General features: G+C 31.1%; 4 protein-coding genes across 5 annotated transcripts; 1 reads left to right on the forward strand and 3 right to left on the reverse strand.

Moving 5' to 3' along the window:
• Positions 1-3,101: 3,101 nt before the first annotated feature.
• On the reverse strand, positions 3,102-4,330 carry LOC113400182 (dihydropteridine reductase). Its single transcript, XM_026639660.2, has one exon. It carries the CDS (start codon positions 4,047-4,049, stop codon positions 3,345-3,347), a length of 705 nt encoding a protein of 234 aa, XP_026495445.2. The 5' UTR covers positions 4,050-4,330; the 3' UTR covers positions 3,102-3,344.
• Positions 4,331-6,312: 1,982 nt separating this feature from the next.
• Positions 6,313-11,307, reverse strand: LOC113400198 (ninjurin-1). Of its 2 annotated transcripts, none has more exons than XM_026639682.2 (3): positions 11,127-11,301; positions 9,208-9,384; positions 6,313-6,539 (listed from the first exon to the last, which is right to left on the reverse strand). In XM_026639682.2, the coding sequence occupies exons 1-3, from the start codon at positions 11,229-11,231 to the stop codon at positions 6,357-6,359; spliced, it is 465 nt and encodes a 154-aa protein (XP_026495467.2). In that variant the 5' UTR covers positions 11,232-11,301; the 3' UTR covers positions 6,313-6,356. The 2 variants fall into 2 exon arrangements, with proteins under 2 accessions (XP_026495467.2, XP_026495468.2); XM_026639683.2 differs by lacking the exon at positions 6,313-6,539 and adding an exon at positions 7,957-8,208 and having other exon boundaries at positions 11,127-11,307.
• Positions 11,308-13,354: 2,047 nt separating this feature from the next.
• On the forward strand, positions 13,355-21,137 carry LOC113400197 (uncharacterized). Its single transcript, XM_026639681.2, has 6 exons — positions 13,355-13,765; positions 14,004-14,130; positions 14,391-14,677; positions 19,712-19,887; positions 20,130-20,256; positions 20,421-21,137. Exons 1-6 carry the CDS (start codon positions 13,643-13,645, stop codon positions 21,051-21,053), a joined length of 1,473 nt encoding a protein of 490 aa, XP_026495466.1. The 5' UTR covers positions 13,355-13,642; the 3' UTR covers positions 21,054-21,137.
• An 812-nt stretch (positions 21,138-21,949) lies between these two features.
• LOC135193770 (uncharacterized) lies at positions 21,950-24,195 on the reverse strand. The gene has a single exon (XM_064217671.1). The coding sequence runs from the start codon at positions 24,144-24,146 to the stop codon at positions 21,960-21,962; it is 2,187 nt and encodes a 728-aa protein (XP_064073741.1). The 5' UTR covers positions 24,147-24,195; the 3' UTR covers positions 21,950-21,959.
• Between the last annotated feature and the right edge of the window lie 154 nt (positions 24,196-24,349).

Here is a 24,349-nt window from a genome sequence, read left to right on the forward strand (position 1 = left end):
TAAGAAGATGAATTTTTTAAACTTTGCGAAAATTATGAAAACTTTATAACACTGTACAGATCATGGATGTGATGTAAATACATTATGACTTGATTTTATTTTTGTAAACTTATTTACCGACAATTTTTTTCTATACATATAATTAAGAAATCGACCGAATCTGTAGGTGTACATTGAATATTTTTTGAAAATTCAAAGCTTTTTATAATATGTTTAATAGCGGTCGCCCGCGGCCCTGCCCGCGTGGATGTCGGTTACCGCTGCAAAAAGCCTACCCAGGAAAGACACGGTCAGCAAAATAAGTCCCAGGTCAAACACAGACACCGACACTAACATCGACTACGCTGTCATTATACACAGGCTGCATAGATTGTCTTTATGTGGATGATAAAGTTGTTAATGATGAAAATATTTAAATGTAATTAATACTAAGTTTTCACTTCTGCCGGCAGTCCCAGAGTGCAACCCGTTGTTTTAGGATAGATAACTAAAGCGATTATTGTAGAGCTTCTCTATAAACAACATTTGACGTTAAATTATTTTCAGGTAACAAAATATACTGATGGTCGGGAGTCCCGACCCGTGATAGGGCAGCGTAAAGTTGCCCATGTATAAAACACTCTTTTTGTAAATCAATTCCTACTAATTTGAATGTTTGTCCCTGGGATTTTTTTATCGTTATTGCGAAAGAAATTTTTACTGGAAATTGGAGCCTCTTGAAGGGTATAGGCTAATCCGTAGGAATGATGGGTATTCTTGGTATTTGTATTGTATTCACCGGCTGTAGGGCCGGTGATAATCTTCGCTACTACCTATTAAATTATCTTTTAGCTCCTTTATAAGAAGTCTCATGCCATTACACATGTTGGGGCTTAAATTTCTGAGAAGCATTATCAGCGTGTCAACTTTTAACGGCAGTTCATGAGGTGGTAGCCTAGTGGGGTTCAGTAAATTTAAAAATTTCTGGGGGTAGTGCACTGCGTCCTCGATGTTAGTGACGGTGTCTATTTATAGCACTTAACTTCACCCGATTTTTTTTCCATAATTAAATTGTTTATTTCGTTGACTGTTTCATTCCTGAGAGAAATTATTTTGATAAGGATTAATAGCACGAGTAAAATAAATGCGTTTAAATGTAGACAAAAAAAAATTATTATTTTAAATTAAAAAAATGGTTGTTGTGCCTCACTCGACATAGATAGGTATAGTGTGTCGCGGACTTTTTTGTAGATATTTATAAGATCTACAATTAATTTCAACATTTTATGGTTCTATCTTTTATAGTTTAGGCAGCGTACGCAAAATAAGTAACTTTTCTGGTTGATTTTTACACTTTGTCTCCGAAAAACCCGAATATCTTACGGAACCCTATTTTTTCCAAAATAAAATTTAACCTATGTTACTCGTGGATAATGTAGCTTTCGAATGGTGAAAGATTTTTTTAAATCGGTCCAGTAGTTTTTGAGCCTATTCATTACAAACAAACAAACAAAGTTTTCCTCTTTATAATATTAGTATAGATTTATAATGTGAAAATAATTTATTAATTAATTACACGGAAACCACTATTTCAATCTTTTTAAACTATATTTCCGTACATAGATATTAATTATAGCATACATATTATATATTCTGTTCATAAGCCTATATATTTTGTTCATTTATTTGAGTATAATCAATGTCGAATATAATAAACTATAAAATTATATATATATATATATATATATATAGCATTATATTGTAAATTTTATCAATTGAGTAATATTATTAATAATTAGCTTACGACATACCCACATTCGTCTGTTCATAGGTACAGTCTATAACATTTTTTAATCGAGGTATCAAGGGGTCATAGACAAGAGTAATCACGAAATTTCAATATAAAATATTTGCTTTTATTATTACATTGTTTTCAAGACATTTCGTAAATTCTTGAGTCAAAATAAGATCGCTTTCTATTAAAGGAGAAAGTGAAAGTAAATAAGATCACTGAAGTAAAAAATCTGGTTAAGTAATTCACTTTCATTTATCGCGATACAAGCGACTCTTAGAGTTAATGTATCGATCGAGTTTCAGAAACATTGAAATAGTAAAGTTACAACCAGTAAGAATCCCACTGCTGGACAAAAGCGCGTGAGGAGAAGATTTCCTTCGCGGCTTGGTTCACGAGATGAATTATAAACACGACCAACACAAAACAGGACTTGTTTGGATTTTAACCTATAATCTCCGGTTAAAATTCACCTTTTCTAATTACTGGACCACCTCGGCTTTCAACGTGACGCTTTATTTATTAATTTCCATATTTAATTATTTTTCCAGGAATGAACAAATGAAATCGAATGAAAAAAATATCGAGTATATAAAACGCTTTCAATAAACAATATGTGGGGTACAACAGGTGCTATTATAACGCTTATTGTTATTGGTTTTCCAATTTTATCGTGAAATAAATAAAGTTAAAATTAAATTGTTCCAAAAGGGGCCTTAGTTAAATATAAAATTTCCACTCCGGTTGTGCGTTCAAGTACCTATGTCGTATTCTTGAGGAAATACGAATTGATAGGTGCGATCGAGATTGCGTCAAAACTGAAGTAGGTAGTTATAAAAACCACTATCATAGACGTATAGTAGTGTTTATTATATAACACTTATTTTTTATTATGGTAGATTTTATGTATGTATGTTGGAATTTTTTTTACATATTATACAGTTACATTAAAATTATGTTGATTATTTTTTTTGACTTTACAGTGACAGTTTTGACTTTTTTATATATTTATTTCATTGAACTATATTATTTTCATCATTACAGGTAATAGATATATTAATATCTTGACTTGATTAAAACCTCCACACAAACATCATCTATAAAATCGATGACTAAAAGGGGAATTTTTGTTTCAACTTTACAAGGAAAATTTATAAAATACTTTAGTATTGGATATATGAAGATTTCTGTGAACTGTTGACTGTTTAATATAAAGTTTGCATGTTAAAAAATTATTATAATATTGTCTTTAAGTATTTATTTTTAATATAAATGTTTTAATTAAAAAATACAATGTAACAAGGAATTTGAAGTATTAAAAGAGAATAACTACTTGCTTTAGCATTTATTGTTTATATCACATTGATTTGTTATAATTTGTATATAATGTCTAATAAATATTTTAAATAGAAATACTTTGAGATTGTTCCCATTTAACGAATGATACATCTTATTCTTATCACATAAAGACATAAAAAGCAGTTTGATAACTATTAACTAGTTGCACAACATTAATGATGAATATTGTCAGATCTACGATAACTTATTACAATATACATATAACTTAATAGATTTACTGAATAATTAAATCAGTAACATTATCTTTTGTGACCAGAGCTACGAGACTACCACTTGGGGGTCTTTCCTCTCCCTTTATCCATTTATCAAACAACTGAGCAACAAAGGTCAGAGGTGTCCATGAGCCAAAGTCAGCTTTCGGCATCCATTTCCTGTTCATTTCTGTATCCAAGGTAACTGGTAATATAGCAACTGCAAGGGAATTTTCTGGCAATCCAGAATCCTTAGCACCTAACGATTTGGTCAGTTGATGAACCGCTGCTTTTGCTAACCCATAACCGATCATTCCTGGTGTTCCTTCTAAAGCAGCTTTTGCTCCAGTTAGCGCAACAAGTCCACCCGGGCTGAGGTATTTGGAAGCAACAGTGGCAGCAATTGTGGAACTCCAAACTGATTGCCGCCACATAAGATCGGTTTGTTTGCTTAGATCCTTGGCCGCGTTTCCTCCGGCCCAGCCGCCGGCAACGCAAATCACTGCATTCACTTTCTGGCCTTGTAATGCTGTTTCTAATTCCTTAACCACGTGTTCCTCCTGTTGAACCCACGACGCTTCCTTAGGAACCGTGATATTTACATCAGCACTTTCATTTGGGTTCAGATCGACGCTTGCCACCCAAAAGTTTGCTTTCTTGAAATGATTCACGCAAGCTGCGCCTAAAGCGCCCCGTCCACCGTATACAACAACTCGTCCGCTAGCCATTTCGACGTCTTAATTAATCGACAGTTCTCAACCGACTCAAGCAACGAGTCTGCGCAAGATAGTAAGAAGCCAATAACGCCGAGTAAAGTAACCTTGACTCTCACTTTTTATCAAACAGCAGCACAGATGACTATAAAACCGCAAAATTAATACAAATTGTGTTAACTAGTAGAACGTGAGAAAATTTTAATTCAAATCAAATTAATTGACAAATCTTCTCAACACAATTAATTCAATTTAATAAGTTATCTATCAATTGATAGTTTTGCAATACAAAGTAATTAGTAATGTCATACAACATTTGTTAGTGAAGTTTCATTTGAATCAAAATCTAGCTGTCAAGGGTGTCAAGTGTCAAGTGAAGATTGCCAGCTCAATTTTTTTTTTTTATAATTATTATTAATTACAAATCAGATACATTTACCATAGAATTTTATAAGCTTATAAAATATGATTTTTCTTATTAATTAACAATGTTAACTACATCAAAAGCCGTGTTGATAATAAGTACGATTCATAATGTAATCAAATGAAATCAAACATTATTAAAATGTTGCCATGCGACTGCCCTGCTAATTTGCCAAAATGAATTTTGTAATTTGTCAGTTCGTGGAAACGTGTTTATTGCAAGTTTATTTATATATGCCATGAGATTTTTCAAAGTTTTAAACATTCATGTGGATAAACCTATTTACAAACTTTGATATTAATATACCGTAACTACAGCAATTTTATAGATTTGCCAACTTAAAATACTGTAATCGAAAATATTGTTGTCCATTGTTTTCCAATAATCATTATTTATTTTTTTTGTTTAAAATTAATAAAATACACGGACGGGCTCGTAAACAGCATCAAAGTTCAGGATTATTTTCGAATTTATATTTTTAATAAGTATGCAAACTTTTTAGATTAAACTAAATGAAAATGTCGAGATTGTCCAATAATAATAAAAATATATATATATATATTTAAAAACAGAATTATGGCCGAGAAATAAAATTTATGCATATTCTTAAACTTGTGTGTTATTTAATTATTATTTTTGTTTATTTAAACTATTTTCACCAGTAGATAGACCGAACAAGCCGCTCAAATTGTAGTATTGGCGCGAAAGACTTGAATCAATAAACGATTGCTAGAGGTTTAAATTTAAACCAGTCTACAGTTCCCAGATTATACCAAAGGTTTGTACTTTGTAGTTTTTATACAGAACACGAGCCTGAGACCTGTCGTGACGAGCGATTGTTTTAACTTACGAAATCGTTTCCTCACGTCAGTAAATATAAAATCAGAGTGAAGTGCGTAGAGTAAAAGTTGGTGCACGAACAATAAGAAGGAGGCGTAAGGAAGCGGCAATCACCCTTTTTAGACCAGTAAATAGTCCAAAGCTATCTGCAGCGCTAAGACAAGCTCGTTTAAGATTTGCGTGAACATCTTAATTGGACTGAAGAGCAACGGAACTCCATATTGTTCACCAAAGACTTGAGATAAAACCAATTTTTCCATAATTTAATTATATTTTATTTATATTTGTAGTTTTTATTGAAATAATTGAATGGTCCTTTCCATTAAACAAACAGTTGATGAACCAAACGACAGGTATCGATTTAAATTTGTATAAACAGTTTGAATAATTGGTTAAAATATTTATTTCTAAGGCGTCTTGAATATTGATGCAGTCAGTGTAATTGTAAGCCAACTTCGTATCTATGATAATAAAGTCTTTCCATAGTCCGAATAAGTTTTACTCCTGACAAGATAACCAAAAATGTATTGTCTATAGTATCGACAATACATTTTCGGTTATATTGAAGACCTTCGATATAGACTTTATAGTATAGATTCTAATGTTATAAATGCGAAAGTAACTCTGTCTGTCACGATTTCATGATAAGGAATTTGATGAAATTTGGTATGAAACAACCTTGAATACCAAGAAAGGACAAAGTTTACTTTTAGGTAATACTTATTCTGTAGTCATTTAAATTTAATTTGAACTATTATTATTGCAGGCACAAAAACGAACAGAGCCAATAGAAATTGCAAAAATAAAAATAAAATATATTTTCTAATACATTTAATTACTATAGCTATTATAAGGTTAATAAATTACAATTTACATATTTAAAAAAAATACAATTTCTATACGAGTGAAATTTTCTTAATAATTATTATACCTGAGTATTATCACGAGTAATATTGATTATGTAGTTACTTTATCAATATGATTAGTATAAAAGAGGCATAAACAAAAATTAGAAGTACTAAAAAGCGAAACAATATTATTATAATCTACAAAAAAAATTAAACAAGAATCGTGGTGTCAAAAGCTATTGAATAAAAAATACAAATGACGACGTTAAGAGTAGAGGCTATAACTTTAAACATCAGAGATAGATTATTCAACATGTCAGCTTTGCGTTGTTGAGGCTCGTGGTTGATATCAAAGATTAAAGCAAGAATTGCACATGCTACTGCTGAAATAACCTAAAAAAAGAAGCAAAACATAAAAATAATAAATAATAATAAGTGCAAGCCTAAAGTGAAAAAAAAAAAATACATATTCAATCTTTGTTAAACTATTAAAGGACGCTAAAGTAATCTTGTTCGGAGAGTGCAGGATCAAGGCCAAATGTCATTTTGATGACGTCACAGAACACGACACAAGTCATCATACCCACTGATATATGATAAAGCCAATCTGCTATTTTCTTCTGTTTAACACTAAGATCTCCATTCAAAGCCGATATGACTAAGGCCAGGACTCCCGCACTCATCTGCATCAATAAAATATACTTTATAATATATATATATATGTATAAATATATAAACCCATTTGCAAAAAAAACGACTCCCCAAAACTTTTCTGTACAACTATGGAAATATAAACAAAAAAAGGTTTTACATACATTTAGTAGAAACAATTGCCTACGTATTAAAAAGTACAGGCAAGTAAAATAAAAGGTTCCAAATTTGAAAAATTCAATGCTATTAAAAAATTTTTGTTTGATTTGAACTTTGTTTGTACTTAGATATTGTGCTATAAATAAACAAAAAAGGGGTTTTTGTCATTTTAATGAATCGATGTTGATGTAATCTTAAAAAGTTAAAAAAAATGAGTAATCTCCTAAAAATCTAAATAAAACAAATTAAGATCGATTTAATTACCAAACAAAAGTGCTTTTACATCTTTAAAATAATATTTATTTTATTTTGTTGCATCAAAACCCTTTTACAACTGTTAGTACTAAAAGTACTCGAATAAATCAAAAGTGCCCGTTTTGTTGCAAAGGAGTGTATATTTTTATTAAGAGTAACAATGGTCAATTGTAATTTGTAACCGATTAACAATTCCTTGTAATTGTAACTATAACCTATTCCAATCGAAGTAGGAATAAAGATAAACAAATCTTAAATTTACGTATTTCATGCGATTCGCTAATAACTCAATTATTTTGTGCACTACTAAGAGTTTATGATGAATATATCTTTATTTATAATACAATACTGTTACACAAATTCCGATAAGTTTTATCGACGTTCAAAACACCATTTTTTCGCATATCCATAGTGAATACTGAATATCACAAATTAATCAAGCTCTCGACCAATTATATCGTGTCAATTTGCTGTTAAACGTTGATTATTTGGCTTTTCTCCTGTTATGGTTGGAATAGAGTATAGACGATTAATTAGTGGCAATACTGCCATATTAATCAATGTTTTTGTTTCCTAAGATTGGCATTTTTAATTGTCAATTTTTGGCTTATCGTATTTAGAAATTGCCATATTCAATTTATTATAAAATTCCTTAATATTAACCAGTTCTATTGCTCTGTCTTAAAACTATAAAAACCTAACGATACGTCAGGGTTCACTCGACCTAGATATTTGAAATACGGTATTGTTACAATTACATTTAACTAGATGTTACATTTCCTTTCCTTATATATTCGTTATTAATGTATTTTAACCGTTCAAGTATCAGCGGATTATTTGAATATTCTATGCCAAATGCTGATATAACTATATTTGTAACAGATATTACAAATATAAATATAACTATGACGTCGTTGAGAATAATTGCTGAGGGCTGGTCGCTGTCGTCGTTCAGGTCCAAACCGCCAATTACAACGAATAGTAATCCAACAAGAAGCTAGAAGGATCAATATTAATGTAAATTTCAAGAAAAATAAAGATATTACGGCTAAATATTTCTATAATTGAAATAAATATAATTAAAATTTTGTCAGTGGTACAATATGACGTTAATACTTTAAACAACAACTTTCATTATTATATAACTATTAAGTTCGTTTTTATTATATAAAAATAGATATAAAATACAATGTCGTCCAATTTTAAAACAGAGATTACGTGTCAAATCATGGATACAGTTTTCGTAAAGATATGTACAAAATTAAATCATGAAAGCGATTAAACATTATGTTCACCCTCGGAATGTGCTCCGTTCGGTATAATATTACGCTTTGTGTTGTGCTTGGACAAACCTACCACAGTACTTTAATAAAAATAATTAAATAACGTAGCGGTGCACGTACGTATCAACTACTGAAGCAATTATAGAAATGCTGAGTGATGGAGGTTCTCCAACAACGCGGAGACTCACTAACTGTCAGTAGGGCTATAACGGTTCCCCGCCCCACAGTTCGAACCCCAAATCCATCGTAAAATATTTAACAAAAGCAAATTCAAACATAATCAAGTTCCATATATCTTGCAAGAGAGGAATCAAAAGCGGAAACAAGGATGTTCAATACGGTGACCACAAACGCAATCGCTGTGGTAGCGTAATTAATATTAAGAGCTGATGTCCGATGTTGAGGCTTATGAAATCGGCAATCACGTAGCAAGTTCAGTGTGAGCAGCACTAGACCCATCGCCACCTACAAATCTCTTATTTTACTAGACCTATTTCATGATAAACATTATCAACTTTTAAATCTTTGTTGCCATTTTTTGATGGTATTTTATTTCGAAAATCTGTTTACATTTCTAGAAGAATACAAAAGGAAAATTTACATAATGAAGTAAATTCACAGAAAACTTGTTGTAAAAATAGAGTTTTGACATAACTTTAAAAATAAAAAAATAAAAATAATACAGAAATGTTTTTTTTTTTTAATTATCTCACCTGTAAAACTATCGAGATGGATATAAGGACAACTAGTAACATATAGAATTCATGCTTAGGACCAACTTGAAGCACATATTTCAGTTGAGAAGCATTTGAAGTTAACAGGGCAATGTCCAGCATTCCTTGCGCAACAGTCTTCTTCGTCGCGTACCGGTTGGCATCAAGCCCTTTAACCTGCAACGGACAATGCAAAATTTTTAATCGAAGCGTATTCCGATTAATTGAAGGCATTCACTTTTTTATATGATATTAGATTACTTAAAAATTTGAAAATATACAATGAAAAATTACAGTTGAACAACCTATTAACGTTTCCTCCGTTAGGTATCAGATTTTTAAAGTTCACGATATTGTATATATCGACACTTTGTTTATAAAAATATTTATCAGAATTGCTCCGAGATTTCTTCAGGAAGTTGTCTCTACGTAACAAACTTCAGTCTTCAGTTAGTGTTCAAGTTATTAAATTAGAATACAGTGGAGAAAAATGGAGGTGCCGTTGAAGGTCCAGAACCTATTTTAAAGGATCTGGTTGTCAATTCGTAAGGTATCTTTAATAAAATGTCTTTTGAATTTAATTTGGGTGAGAAATATACAAATAAAACTATTTGTATTTCTTGAGAAGAAGATTTAAGCTAATCATAAGAAGTTCGTGGGTAAAGTGTGTTAATTATTACTAGCCTTTCAGACATTCACACTTTCTGACTTCGCAAGAATTAAATTAGGAATTATCGATCATGCATTTTTTAAAAAGAACTAAATAAACAAATATTATGTGTAAAACTAACGCTGCCGAGCTAAGCTATCGTCTTCTGTTAGCATTGTCTTATGGCGTAAAATGCTATTTACAGAAAATTTTAAATATAATATAAGTATATATTAACAAATAAAATTAATCAAATTGATTTATCATCCACTTCATATAAAAATGGTCTCATATTGTGTTTTGTTTTTAAAGTTATGTATTCTCGCATGCACACACGCACGCACGCACGAACCCTCGTGCGTATGCACGCACGCTCGACAATTTTTCCTTTAGCAAAGTAAAGATGATATCTCGTGCATATAGTCATGAAGGCAAGCGAGGCGATACTGCCAAGCTCTCACTTTCAGACTCTTGAGAATTTTTACAAAGAGGCAGCTTTCGTATGATTTTGCATTGTACAATACTTATAGATTACTAACGTATAAATCTTATCAGAGTACTTATTTCACTAATATTAAGTACCTTTATTGTACATTGTTTTTTTAGTTTTTTCTCACACTTTAATCGATTCACTTATTTTTCACATGCATATCTTACCTCAAATAAATATTTAAACGCAATGATTATATCTACCTTTTAAAAATAACGTGTCATTTTATCTAAAATCTAATTTTATCATTTTGATTTTTGATTTTAATTTTAGCCGTAATGAGTCGCGTTGCTTCGTATTGAATCTCATCTCATGGCATGACATGAAGTCGCAACACATTGCATTAAACTTTAAACTAGATACGGCACCAATAGTGATTAGGCTCGTTTTCTTATTTCATTAAAACTATACTAAATTGTATTATCACCAAAAAAAAGTCAAATAAACTTCATTCTTTACACGCAGATTCTTCTCGGTGTTATCCTTCACTAACGAGCTTAAGATAAATTATTAATACAAATGAAACTCATATAAATTCAGCTGTGCTTGCCTGGATTGTAACCCGGCACAATAAATTACAAACCACGTCATATTCACTGGGCATCGTCATTCTGTTGTATACAATCTATAAATTATAATAAGTGTAGCAGTACGCGGAATATTACAGTACAATAAATATTTCTATCTCTTTCTAAATCATTTTAAAAAGATAGCAAATAGAATTAGGTAATGCCTATTTTAGAAACAACACCAATGTGAATTGTGATTAAAAAATATTACCGCTTCACAGATTTCCGTCGACGCATCTTGATTGTTCAAAACATCATCTATATTCACTTCCTTTGTACTTAAATCGGTCTCACTTTTTCTTTTATTTTCGTCCATATTTACTTTTCTACTATTCAATTATTTAAAAAATGTAATTCACTGTTTGTATTTTACCAGTTTGCGTGTTAATGAGAACTAAGATTTAACAGTAACATTTAACGGAAATAATCATAAGTTTCCTTTGAACAAGGCCAATAGAATTAAAATCCAATTTTCGAATTAAGTATAATAGTTGTTAAATTAAAAATTTTATTCATGACCAAATATAAATATTATAATTACGTTTAGACGTAGTAAGTCTCTTGGTATAAGTACGTATAAGGTACATAGGTTTATATTTCTGCGAATCTCTGCGGCAATATTCAATCAAAAAAAAAAAACATTCTAAATAATAATATACTGTCCATTAATATTTTTGTAGAAAAATGCAAGCAAAATTGACCATTAAATCTTTGGCAACCTTATTTAACCTTACGTGTCTCGGAAATTACTTTATGCTTAAACCATCCTTACGGTAATTATCAGAAAGGTCTAATAATAGTAATTATCACTCGGTTGAAAAAAAATATGTGTAAATATTCTAATTACTGGTTAGTCCATCCGTCTATTATAATAGCCGGGAATCAGAAAAACTCTTTAAACCTAACAAATTAAAAAACTGTTTCAAATAAATTAAGTTGTCTTGAACAATAATTATAATAATGTGCTTCAAAATTGATATCAGGTAAAATCTAATTTATAGAATAGAAGTCGGATCGGTTTGCTTATTTAGTAAATTCATATTATATAATAAACTACGGAACCTTTAAATAATGAATAGATACTAATAATGATAGAACCGAATTGATACTGAACCTTCAACTTAAACACTAAAAAAACAATTTAGTATTCGATCGTGTGTAGTTTTTAGCATTTTGATATGTTGTAAAAATTCTGATTATTATATTCATAATAACAAAGTATAATTTTGTTTTTATTTTCTATTAGAATTAGGTTTCACTTCTTACAACAAAGCAAATCCATTAATGTAACTAGGAGGGCAGTTAAATAAAATAATTTAAATAATTACTTTCAAAGGACACATCTAGCCCTAATCAAGCTGGTAAAAGCATTTTAGAAATGATATATTGGTAAATCTTAGAAGTTTTAATAAATATCAATTTCACATAAATTCAAGTAAATTACACATTCATTTTATTAAATATTTTTCAACCACTCACCCCATTCCTCAAGCTTGTTGGGAAAATAGATGCCATTTCGGACTCGTAAGTGAAAATATAGAAACGGTAAAAATAAGTATTTAGATACTAAATAATTTCAAACACAAGAAATGAAGTCTGTTATGACTATTAAATAAGATTATTCAAATTTTTCATTGTGTTGCATGTGAATCTAAAAGACAATGCCAACTGCAAATAGTAATGGTAAAATCGATGTCGTTACTTGACAACGACGAAAGCAACATAACACTTGATTTATGTTATAGAAATTAAAATGTTATAATTTTTCTCTTAAATAATATGTATGATGATATGTTTCTTAATAAAACTGTTGGGAAAAAAATATTTATTCTTGTTAAAGTATTTTTAAGCTTCAAAGGCAATGCAATTCAAACAGAAAAAAAAGACAAATGCATACTGCTTTTTAAGTCATAGAACTCTTTACAGAAAGTTAAATTAAGTCCAACTTTTGAAAAAAAACAATCAGATTATTAGGTACTTTTAAGATCTAGCTTGCTAGCTATTTCTCTGTGAGATTTTAAATAGCGGAAAACCTTTATGAATCTGATGACGAATATTATAATAATACGGATAGCAAAATAATAATGCACAAACCATATTTTTATTACATATATACGTACGTACTTAAAACCATAAAACGGTAAAATCAATAAAAACGCAACTATACTATAGACCTTCTGTTGAGCCCACAAATAAAGTTTAGTCATAAAGTTGATGTGAAAGTTTTAAATCAAAAAAAAAAATCCAGGTTGGAACATAAACGATAGAGAGAAGTTACATCTTACAAATTTTTAAAACTTATAATCGCGCTCTTTTATTATTGATTTTTTATTTTCTTAGTTCTAAATAATAACTAAATCTTTTATACGTATATAAAACAAAACATACATCCTTAAAGTATTTATAACATTATTAAATTTATTAATAACTTTATCTTAATTCATAGAATGAAACGTCCGAACTGTTCTTCCCGCCCGCCCGCTCCGCGTCGTTGATGTTGTGCTAAAAGTTGTCTGTCAAACAAAAATATTTCCATATCTTCAATGGCATATTTTTCAGTTTTATCATTAATACATTGTATTTTTAATTTAGATATATTGTACTAGTTATATGGGAAATATTAAGAAGGTTTTTAAATTAATTTCAAAAGTGTTTACCAAGTGTGCAGCAAAGTGGATTCGATTGTTTTGTTTTTAGATTCATAGGTAGTGCACATAAATCTGCCAGATGTTGCCTTCTATGCCAATTTTATTTACAAGAGACAGCCAAGATGCCTTTGGAAATAAAATAGAACCAAGTACAAGTTATTTTAACAAAAGTATTCAAGCTCAACCCATCGTTCAATTAGAGGTGAGTCAGTGCGTGTTATTTTGTAAAATTTTCTTCACGTGAATACTTCACTTATTTATTGTTTTTTCGTCTATAACTAAAATATATTAGTTCTTTAATATGATAAATGTAGAAAAAGTTAATTGCGCCTTTAAGTATTGTAAAAATAAACGATCATTAACGATTCATATTTGACATGGTGTCTGCCATCTTACTTTACTGATAATCTATTTTTTAATTATGATTTATTTGGATCAAGGCCCATTCCTCGAAGTCAGCACACAAACAACAAAATGATATACAGAATAACACGAAAAATAAAACGAATATTAAGAAGAAAGAAGAACAAGCAAAACCTAACAGTGATGACAAACCATTGGAAGCAGGTAAACAAGTGAAGTTAAAATAGAAAGTTTTGTTAATTGTTTAACTAAAGTGAAAATAAAATAAATTAAACATGTATATTAAAGTAATATTTGACAACAAAAGTTTCCTAAAATCTATAAAAACAATTAGAAATTATAATCAACTATATTGACCCTAATAGGTATATGCGAATCATTGTTACAGTTCAAACTGATATAGTATATTAAAATCTAATAATATCATAAATACAATGTAATATATATATTTCAAAACATTTCAGCACTTGTTAAGGCATATTATGCAAAAGTTCAATCAAGGTTTGCTTCTCACTCATCGGTTCCTACGAACAAGTTTGTGCAGTTCAGAAATATTTTGAAATCATTTGATCCATCGATGGAGACTCCCATAGATTTGTTTAAAAAGATTGAGCAGTTATTTGGTGAGGAACATAAGGATATTGTAGAGGAATTCCTCCTCTTTTTAAAGCCTGGTCAAGCTTCACAAGTGGGCAGGTTTATGGATCATTTTATGATGACTCAAATAACAAGATTCATTGCTCTGTTACAAGTAAGTTTTATTTATATTATATATAATAGTGATAAAGTATTCTCTAATGTTCTAAAATATATTGAAACTTTATTAAAACCACTACTACTATCTATAACTATGATTCTGGGACTTCTAGAGAGAGTCTCATTTTGAAAGGGGGGTTCTATGTCCCACATAATGAGTTTACTCAGTATGAAGACCACTGTTTCATTTTAAAAAATAACCTACAGCAATAAATAAGTCTATCTTTATTTAATGCAATTTCAGTATACTTTAGAATAAAATCATAATTGTGTTCTATGGCTAACAATATTATCTATATATATATATATTTTTTCTATACAGCTAGCAATCATGCATTTTGCGAATGGTAAAATGGTTATTGCATATAATCTTTATAATAATATATAAAATAAGATATAAATCTACAGATTTATATCTTTTTTTTTCTGTGTTATGTGCTTTAAAAAATGGTATCTGAGGAAATATCTAATTTTAATATTCATGGCTAACAAAATAACCTACATATTAATTTTGTTACATACATATGCATTAAGTTCATTAGATCTTTAATGTAAATATTTATTTTGCAATAAACATAATGTTTGTTATATTTAATATGATAGAATTTCTTAAGTTATTATATACAAGCAAACCAACTTCTGATTGGGTCTTCTATTACTTGGTGGTAGAGCTTTGTGCAAACCCGTCTGAGTAGGTACCACTAACTTATCACATACTCTACTGTCAAACAGCAATATATATTGTTGTGTTCTGGTTTGAAGGGTAAGTGAGCCCGCTTAACTACAGACACAAGGGGCATAACATCTCAGTTTCCAAATTTCAAACAACACTAATATCAATGGGCACGATCAACCACTTAACATTTAGTGATACATTTTAAATTAGGCCAAGCAATGCCATAACAAAAAGATTTTGGGAGGGATTTGTGCAAGCTCATCTGAGTAGGTACCATCAACTCATCAGTAAACATACTGACAAACAACAAGCAATCTTCATATTGCCAGTTTATTTTTGAAGTAGAATCGGTAACATATCATGACATAAGAATACTACTACTAAAAACCTTCTGATATTTTTGTGATACTTACATGAAAATTTTAATATGATTCATTTATTATCTATATAACTAAAAATTGATGCTAATTTCACTTAAACATGATCCAATACATTATTATTCGAGCAGTCCAGCGTCATATTCATGTATTAAATATTTATGTGTTTATTTGGTCTTAGCTGTTTTTGATGCATTACAATTTCAAATATTTAAGTCTTGGCAGTAAAGTTTGTGTCACTCCTAAATGTTATTCCATGTGGTATATCTATATGATTACAAGAATATTTCATAGTGTTTTCTCTCCTGATTTTGAGTTATGATGCAGTTCCATGTAAATAATATTTCAATCAAAGTAGAAATAATAATATCATCATTCAGCCTAGCTGAGTACTCAACTGGATATAGGCGTCCATCCTCTGCCTTGTATTCAGTGGGGTCCCATCACTTCTGAAAGTCATTGATCCCCTGACCATAGGAAACCGTCAATATTTGTCGGTCCTCGATCTAGACACAAGGACTCGCTTGTTCCTAGTCGAAGGCCGTTGGAACCTCTAACGGCCTTAACAGGTCAACATACATAACTAGCCCTCCACTTTCAAAATTTCCTAAAATCAAGAATTGTTTCTTTTTAATGGATTTTATTTTACAAAGATACTCCGAGCGTAACTGGCTGAGCTACTTGTAAACTAACCTCGTGTTGGTTATTTTACACGTAGACAAGACAGTTTTGTTCGTTGACGCTTTTATTTTGTCCATGTGGTACATACGTAATCCAGTCTTACCGAAGGTTGCCAATTACTTCCCACCCAAATCTTATTGCATCATGTAAGTTGGCTTTTCTGGTCTTGTCCAATTTTACACTGAGACAACGCCGGGTAATTACCGCCGTTTAGGTGATGCAGCGTTTTGGCAAGTCGTTAAGAGTCGACTTTCTGGAGGCTGAAACTAGTCATTTCGGGCCAGGCTACGTCGGTTTGTGGCAAATTTGATAGAAGTGGTCGTGTGTCATTCTGGCTGAGACTTATTTTTATGAGAGTTTTTTTTAATGATCGAAATAGACGTGATCGATATTTCAAATTGAGTTAAACTGGTCTATATTTCACCTTAATAATTCGTCAAGAGATCGTTAAAGTATTGTAGCGTGAAAAAGAAGCGCTCATCATCAAGCAGTAAGATTCTAGATTCACCATTTACTTGTCTACCAAATTCAGTTTTGACGTCGCCCATAAGTACGTTTGTGATGATGATCATTATAATGTCCTGATGTCATGTCATGTCAAAGGCATGTCACAGCCAATGACATGCCTTTGTTTCCTATTATTTTCATTCTAAGAAAACTTTCGGAAATGTATCCGGGCACTTAGTGCGTGGGATGGACCGGGTTATGTGGTATTCTTACCCATTAAAACCACTGCGATGGCCGTGAATCGACTCCTATGCTATGCTTTGCAGCTCTCTTTACTTAGCAAGGCTCTCCTCAGGAGGCGAAAATCTCGACCACGACCTCCCCCACTCCTCGCTAGCACTCCTGGTTGCTGTTACCCTCAGTATCTGATAAAGGCCACGAGAGCTGGAGTTGAATGATTAGCAATTTTAGAATTAGCCTTAGAAAAACCGTTGGTCCTCCGTCTGATCGTATCGGATTGTAATTGTGTTGGAATAAATATACAGAGTATCGTAATACGTTATTGAAATAACGTTCGAATTGAAAAAAATGTATCGTTATGGTATAAAAAATTTAAAGAAATCAAGATATTAATTGTTGCTTCTCAATATATATTCTGTAATGTTATGTATGTACGTTTAAAAATATTAATGATTTTATGAGAAAATGTGATACTCGTAGCATTGGTACAAGGAACAAACACAAACTTGTTACACCTGTTACTCGACTGCATACAGTCAGTAACTCCTTTGTGGGGCAATGTATACGGTTTTATCTCAGGATGCCAGAAAGCGTTCAAAATGCCTCTGTTGCCAAATTAAAAAAAAAATTCTGGAACACGCTTGTGTGCGAAAAGTTATTATAGAATTAGTGAATTTACGATTGATAGTACACCTTGGGAATGAAACGCTTCCTGACTATTTATGCTTCTATATTGAATAAAATAATTTGAATTTGAACGCTTCAATTATATGGATATTTGACTAAAACATTATTTTTAAATCACACTACAAAGTAACGTTAGCCTAGCGTTGCTATAACCATTATTAAAATGATTTTTTTTTGAGTTTGTAGAGATAGATATCACACGAGACCATACTACATCGTAGATATTCGTTTTATTTTATTGCGTTACTTCACGGTCTAACAATATTATGTTAATTTAAAAGTTGGCATCGTTCGTTTATGGTAAATAATTTATTATGTATTAAATAAAGACGGTTAAAATAGTATAGTACATACATAACTAAGCTGATAATGAACTACTTTACTTTGATTGAATTAAAATGCATTTTAAAAGTACCTAATTAATTTTTGTCTCTCTTCTTATTAAAGTTTTTGTGTGATTATCGTTTTTCATACTAAAAACTTAAAAAAATTGGTTAGGAAAAATGGCGTAATATGTTTGTGTGCACTTTTCGTGTTACGTTTGGTTTTAATACAACAGTATATGTTAACATCACGTCGGTTTGGTTATATTGTATTTGAACCGGGAACTTATCGTAACTTATGAATTGTTTTCTTTTTGTTGTCCCCGTTTATTTGGAATATCAAATATTTAGTGTTTTGAAAATTACAATATATTATTACAAAATAAAACCGTTGAATTTCCGAGATGGCCCGGTCTCCGATGGATACCAAATGAGCACTCTGTGTCAAAATACATTCAATGTTTTATACTGACAAAGACTTTATGCAAGCTCATTCATTGTTGTGTTTCGGTAAAAGGACATTTCATTATAGTTCCCAAGGTTCGTAACGCATGGGCCATATAAGGAGTGGTTAATTTTTCTTACAGCAACTATGAGTAGTAATGACCATCAAGGACTCCATATGCCAAATATATATATATATATCTCATTAAATAAATGTCAGTCGGCTCAGTATCTCAGGGTTCAACTCTTCTAATCCTTGTACAAATTGATGTTATTGTGTTTGTGTGTGCGATTATTGTCTTTTTCTTGTTTTTTACCACATAAAACAGGGCTATAAGATTAATGTTAAAATATTATTCAATTATCCAGTACAGTTCAAATATTGAGCTTGATTAAGTTATTTAGCTTTCGATGTCATAGTAATTTAAATTTTAAGACAAATAAGTTTCTTTGCAATTAAATATCTGCATATCGTAGCGTGTTCAAGATTTAATTTGAATTTCATATATGTGTAGGCAAATTGCATTGATAATGTCTTACACCAAAATGGGTTTTAATTGAAATTGCATACTCGATCATCTGTGCCATGAATCGTTATATTCGGGAGTGCCATGGTTCTGGACTATTGTTTACAGAATGTCTATAGTTTTCGCACGGTTAATGATTCAGCTGTTGTATAAGTTTGTGCAGGAACATCTATATGACATAAAATATATTACTTTTAGTAGGGCTCTATAGGCTTTCTTGTCTTCATTATACTTCTTGTAAGAATTTAGTACGTCAAACTCGCTTAACTGGTATAGGTTTTTTTTAGTTTATCAAAGTTGCTAAAGTGTTTAAAATACATACATGGCTTTTGGTAATTCTGTTCGAACTTTTTAAAAATCGTAAATAAAGTCTTTTCTCGGTACTGTATTATTAAATTATTTATCTTAATTTAAATTTTGATCAGTTATCAACTCATCACTCCGATGTATTCCGTTACATATAAATGTGTAATCCACCGCCTTGAAATACCAGACCTATATACTAAAACAAAACTTTACGTCTGTTTCTTTATGTTACTAAAAATCTATCATGTAAATTAAAAAGAGAGTAGGATCCAGAACACTACCCTGCGAAATGTCGTTAAAATATATATTAATTATTTTTAGACAACGTTCAGTCGCAAACCTACAGTTCTGAGGAAGATAATACGCGCAATCACAACGAGTATCAACAGCGGTAACAGTTCGGATTTGAAGTCGAGGGTACTGCCACATCTCAGGTCCAACCCACGACTTACACAGATGTTCAAGTCCCTGTTCCCAGACGAACGTCCCCCAGACAGGTGACATAAAACTTGTATATTTTGTTTTATATTTCAAATTCTTAATAAGTGTTAGTTTTATTGCCGTATTGAAGTCACTGGAGTAGGTACGGTCCGAAATGGCACTTAACAAGAAAAAAAATATAGCTTAAAAATAATATTTTTAATGAGTATATTGTAATAGAAATATAGCAATTACATACAAAGGAAAAGCACCAAGTTTTATAGAAATAATATATATTTAATATGAATTTCTTTCACAGCGTTTACGAAACTGGTACAGATATTCTACAAGAAAGTTTTCTAACTTCCGACAAGGGCTATGACGTTTGGGAATTTGAAGACAAAGACAACAAAAGAAAACCAGAAGCAAAAGTTCTAGATTCTGAGGCAAGTAAATGTATTAAGTCTTACGTTATGCTTAACTACTATTTTTTTCCATAGACAATTTATTACTTTTTTACTAACCTAACCGTTAATATTATTGTGATCTAAGAAATATAATACATTTTAATTTCGTTTCTGGTATTTATTCTATATTTTACTATTTTCAGTACTTACACGGTCGGGTTTTCCTCCAACACGGCAGATTTTTACGCACAGCTTGTGTTACTTATCCTTATAGTAAAGAGCCTTATAGAGTTCACGCAAGACGATTAGCCCCAAATCATTGTCTTTCACCGCCCGAATCGGATTCGGAACGAGCATCGCCCAAAAGAAACGCAAAAACAGTCTGTAAAATACCACAGAAAAGACCGAGAAAACAACTGAAATCACCGACGAAAAACGCTAAAGACGTAAATGATAACACGAAAAATTCTATCACAACCCCGTTGAATAACACAAAAATTAAAGGAAAATCACATTCGAGAAGCAAACATTGCAAAAAAGAGGACGTCGCGGCTAAGAAGAAAGATAAACACGACACAAAAAGTCCTTGTTCGAAAAAAGACGAGGGACTTAAAGTGAAACAAACGAAGGTAGATGTTCCAAAAGTAGAAAGTAGAAGTTGGACACGTGACGAGGATAAGACGATGTTGGAAGTGCTAAAAGGAGAGCCTGGCTCCGAACAAGTATTTTGTCGCATAAGAGAACAGCTCCCCCATCGCACGACGACAGAAATCAAAGAAAGATTCTGTCACGTTATGAACCTACTGCAAAAAATGGCGGTCGGTGACGTCACATAGTTGTAGTGGATCTGAATTTATTAGTGCTAAGTAAAAGTGTTATTTATAATTTTATATATTACAAATAAACGTTATTTCTTATAATTCTTTTGTACATTTTTTTTTGTTAAAAATTATGATAAATCGTCCCTTAAAGCCAAGTCTTTTTCCAGTTTTCGTCAATTCTGCCGAGTCGATTGGTTTCTTTCTTTACAAAATGCAAAAAATTTAAACTTCACTCTCAAGCCTAAAAGAAATACACCTAATTTATTTAATTTCCACTACGTCAGCAAAAAAATTTTACACGCTACCCAAGTCCTACATTCTTAGTTAAATTTTACTTTTACTAAATAAAGATAACAAACTTTGGGAATAATAACATGAAACGTAAATAAATCGAGGTATTAAATGAATTATTTTCGTTTCGCATGATTATTTTAAAAACTGTGACGTATTTTGACTTTATTCGTAGGTCATGCCTGGCTACGATTTACAGAAAACTGTCTTATATACAAAGGGCTTCAAAATAAACATTGTATAAGGATGAATAGTTTCGCCACAATTTATCTCTGTATCATCAGTAAGCAGTAATTCGAAAGTTGACAAAGCATTGTAGAACTGTACAATACTTATACAACATTCATTAGCGATTCATACCCTATCTTAAAATAAGCTATTAGTTATTAACACAACAATTTCTGTTTTTTTTAGTTACACCAAGTTTTCCGTATAATGAATATAACGTTGACTAGAAGTTGACCAAAAAATATTTTTCAAGATAATTTCAAAATAGTATTTTTACAAGTAGTAAAATAACTAATACAATAATTTTTGTGTATATATTTATAATATATATTAAATCATATCGTTATGATTAATTTTATTTAAAAAATTACATTTATGTCAGGAGAATAATTGATAAATAAATTAATCATAAAAGTTACAATTTTCTTTAATAAATATTTCCTCTAATTCTGGAGCATTATCAAGTAAACGTCTCAAGGAGTGAGCTCTATCTTGGACAAAAGAACTGATGCTACGCTGAAGTTGCATCGAAGAAACAGAGCCATCCACAAATTTAAATTCATTTTTCTTATATAGCATGGATTCTTTTATCAAGTTCTGTAGTACTTTATCAGATTCTTCGTCAGAGAAACAAGTACACATGAATTCGAATTCCTGATCCGAATATTGCGTGCTAACATCTTTAGATTTAGATTCCGTAGAAACAGTCTCCACTTTCGGAGGTCTTCGCCCTCTACTTCTTTTAACTAACTCTTTTAGTTTGTCCAATGTACATGTTTCGTAATTTGGCAGATCCGGTGCATTGTATGTTGACATATTTCGCATATAAGCAGGAAGATGTTCTTTCAAACCTTTTTTAATCCGCTTGGCACATTGACATTTTTTGGGCAGCATATATTGTAAATAACTTTCCCACTTTGGCTCTCGTTCGTGTTCGAGTTCAATACTTCTTGGAATTATTTTTGGACGAAAGTCTTTCCGCTGCCATATTACTATTTCATTCGATTCTTCCACAGCCCTATGAGGCGATTTCTTGACTGGGCTATCGCAATAACATGTAGGTATTTTACACACGCAACATTCGGTTTGAACATCTCTCGGATTAGGAAATTCTTTTTGTAAGAGCTGCATTAAGGAACTCTCCAATTTCAGTGCTCTCAGCTGGTCTGACGACGTACTTTTAATTGGAATATCAAATTTGTAGTCATGGTCATCAATTAAATCTTCGTCATGTCGACTTTCTATTAACTGTTGCACTTTTTCGGCAAAGTTATAAAAGTTATCACAAGCTGAGTAAATACATTTTTTATTAACAACAATTACCGGCAGCTGCGATGCACTGGATGTACAATGCTTGGGACACAGATTATCTTCTATCTTTGGTTTATATCCTTTATCACAAAAGAGATAGAATGGATGAGGTTTCGGAACTGGAGTTTTAAAGGTCTCTTCTTCGGGAATGAATATGCTTTCGACACTTGGATTATCTAGTGTTTCGCTGAGTTGTAAAAGCATTAATTTTTCCATGTTTATAAAGAAATCTGCTTGTTCTGGCAACGTATTTAAGCAATATTTCACAAATTCCTGAAACCTCTTTACAACATGGCAAACTTTCTTTTGCCAAACCTGAATGAATTCTTTTCTCCTCATCTCTTTATCTTTTGCAAGGCTGATTTCTAATTCTTGCATTTTCATTATTGCAGAAAATTCTTTAATTTTCTTTTTATGTTCGTGCTTCGCCAACTCAATCTCTTTTTTACATTCTTCTCGTTCTTTTAATGCCACATATACTTGACAAGCTAAATTCTGACATTCCAAAATGATGCGGAGCTTTTCTATTGCAACATGTTTTTCTACATTAATGTCATGAAGTTTAATTCCCATCTCTGTTTTAGAATTTTCAATTGCAGATATAAATTGCTCCTTTTGTTTAGTTTTTTCTTTTAATAGTTTATTTGTGTATCTGTCGTATAGCATTGTAGCTTGTTGTTTCAACAAAGTCTCGTATTGAAAAGCCATTTTATTGAACGCTTCTTCCTTGACACGCTCGATTTCTTTAGTAGCTGCATTAGAGAGAATAGCTTCTATTTTAGTTATAGAAGTCGAATACAATATGGTGAATTCATGAAATGCCTGTTGAATTTTTGAAGTATTTTCTTTAGATTGTTCTTTTGATATGTCATCCCAGTATTGGCAACAACTCCTCCCAATCATTTCCTTCCAACTTCTATCATTTTCAAGTAACGCATTCTGTTTTTCTTCTTCCATTTTCTCACGATGTTCTTTGAGTATTCTTTCACCGAAATAGTCAATGCCGCTAAAATTTAACTTTGACAAAAATTTCCTGTGGATGGGTTTCATTACTAGTCTTCCTTGTAGTAAATCTGCTGGTGGTATGTACCAATCACTTCCTCCGCCTTTCATTAGAGGCTCGAGACCAGCAAATACTTTTAATTTCGGTGACATAGATTTAAAATAAACATTTGCAAGCATTGGTGTCATTTTTTCCTTCATAACGCTTTGAGTTGGAACTTGCTCATTTTTAAGATAATATTTTCTTAGGTAATAATTTTCATTTAGTTTTGGCATTTTACAATTTTTTGTTAATTGATTTATTTGCAATGATTATACTTGGACTATATACGAATTCTGCTGTAACTATAAAAATAAAAACCCTTATTTTGTTACGGTTCAGATAAAAAATGTCACGTTTGTTTTTTTTTTAATATTTTTACTTAATAAAATTCGCAAGTCGACATTTACTTTTTATTTAAAAAAAAATCAAAGCGCAG

The sequence above is a fragment of the Vanessa tameamea genome, chromosome 18 (assembly GCF_037043105.1).
Source record: "Vanessa tameamea isolate UH-Manoa-2023 chromosome 18, ilVanTame1 primary haplotype, whole genome shotgun sequence".
NCBI lineage: Eukaryota > Metazoa > Arthropoda > Insecta > Lepidoptera > Nymphalidae > Vanessa > Vanessa tameamea.

Bases quoted from the DNA above. Each gene is read 5' to 3' on its own strand.
- LOC113400182 (XM_026639660.2), bottom strand. From the start codon at position 4,049: ATGGCTAGCGGACGAGTTGTTGTATACGGTGGACGGGGCGCTTTAGGC.
- LOC113400198 (XM_026639683.2), bottom strand. From the start codon at position 11,231: ATGGACGAAAATAAAAGAAAAAGTGAGACCGATTTAAGTACAAAGGAA. The intron at 9,385-11,126 runs GTAATATTTTTT...TGTCCGTTGCAG, and splicing joins CGACGGAAATCTGTGAAGCG to GTTAAAGGGCTTGATGCCAA. The intron at 8,209-9,207 runs GTGAGATAATTA...TGATCCTTCTAG, and splicing joins CCATCTCGATAGTTTTACAG to CTTCTTGTTGGATTACTATT.
- LOC113400197 (XM_026639681.2), top strand. From the start codon at position 13,643: ATGTTGCCTTCTATGCCAATTTTATTTACAAGAGACAGCCAAGATGCC. The intron at 13,766-14,003 runs GTGAGTCAGTGC...ATTTGGATCAAG, and splicing joins AACCCATCGTTCAATTAGAG to GCCCATTCCTCGAAGTCAGC. The intron at 14,131-14,390 runs GTAAACAAGTGA...AAAACATTTCAG, and splicing joins TGACAAACCATTGGAAGCAG to CACTTGTTAAGGCATATTAT.
- LOC135193770 (XM_064217671.1), bottom strand. From the start codon at position 24,146: ATGCCAAAACTAAATGAAAATTATTACCTAAGAAAATATTATCTTAAA.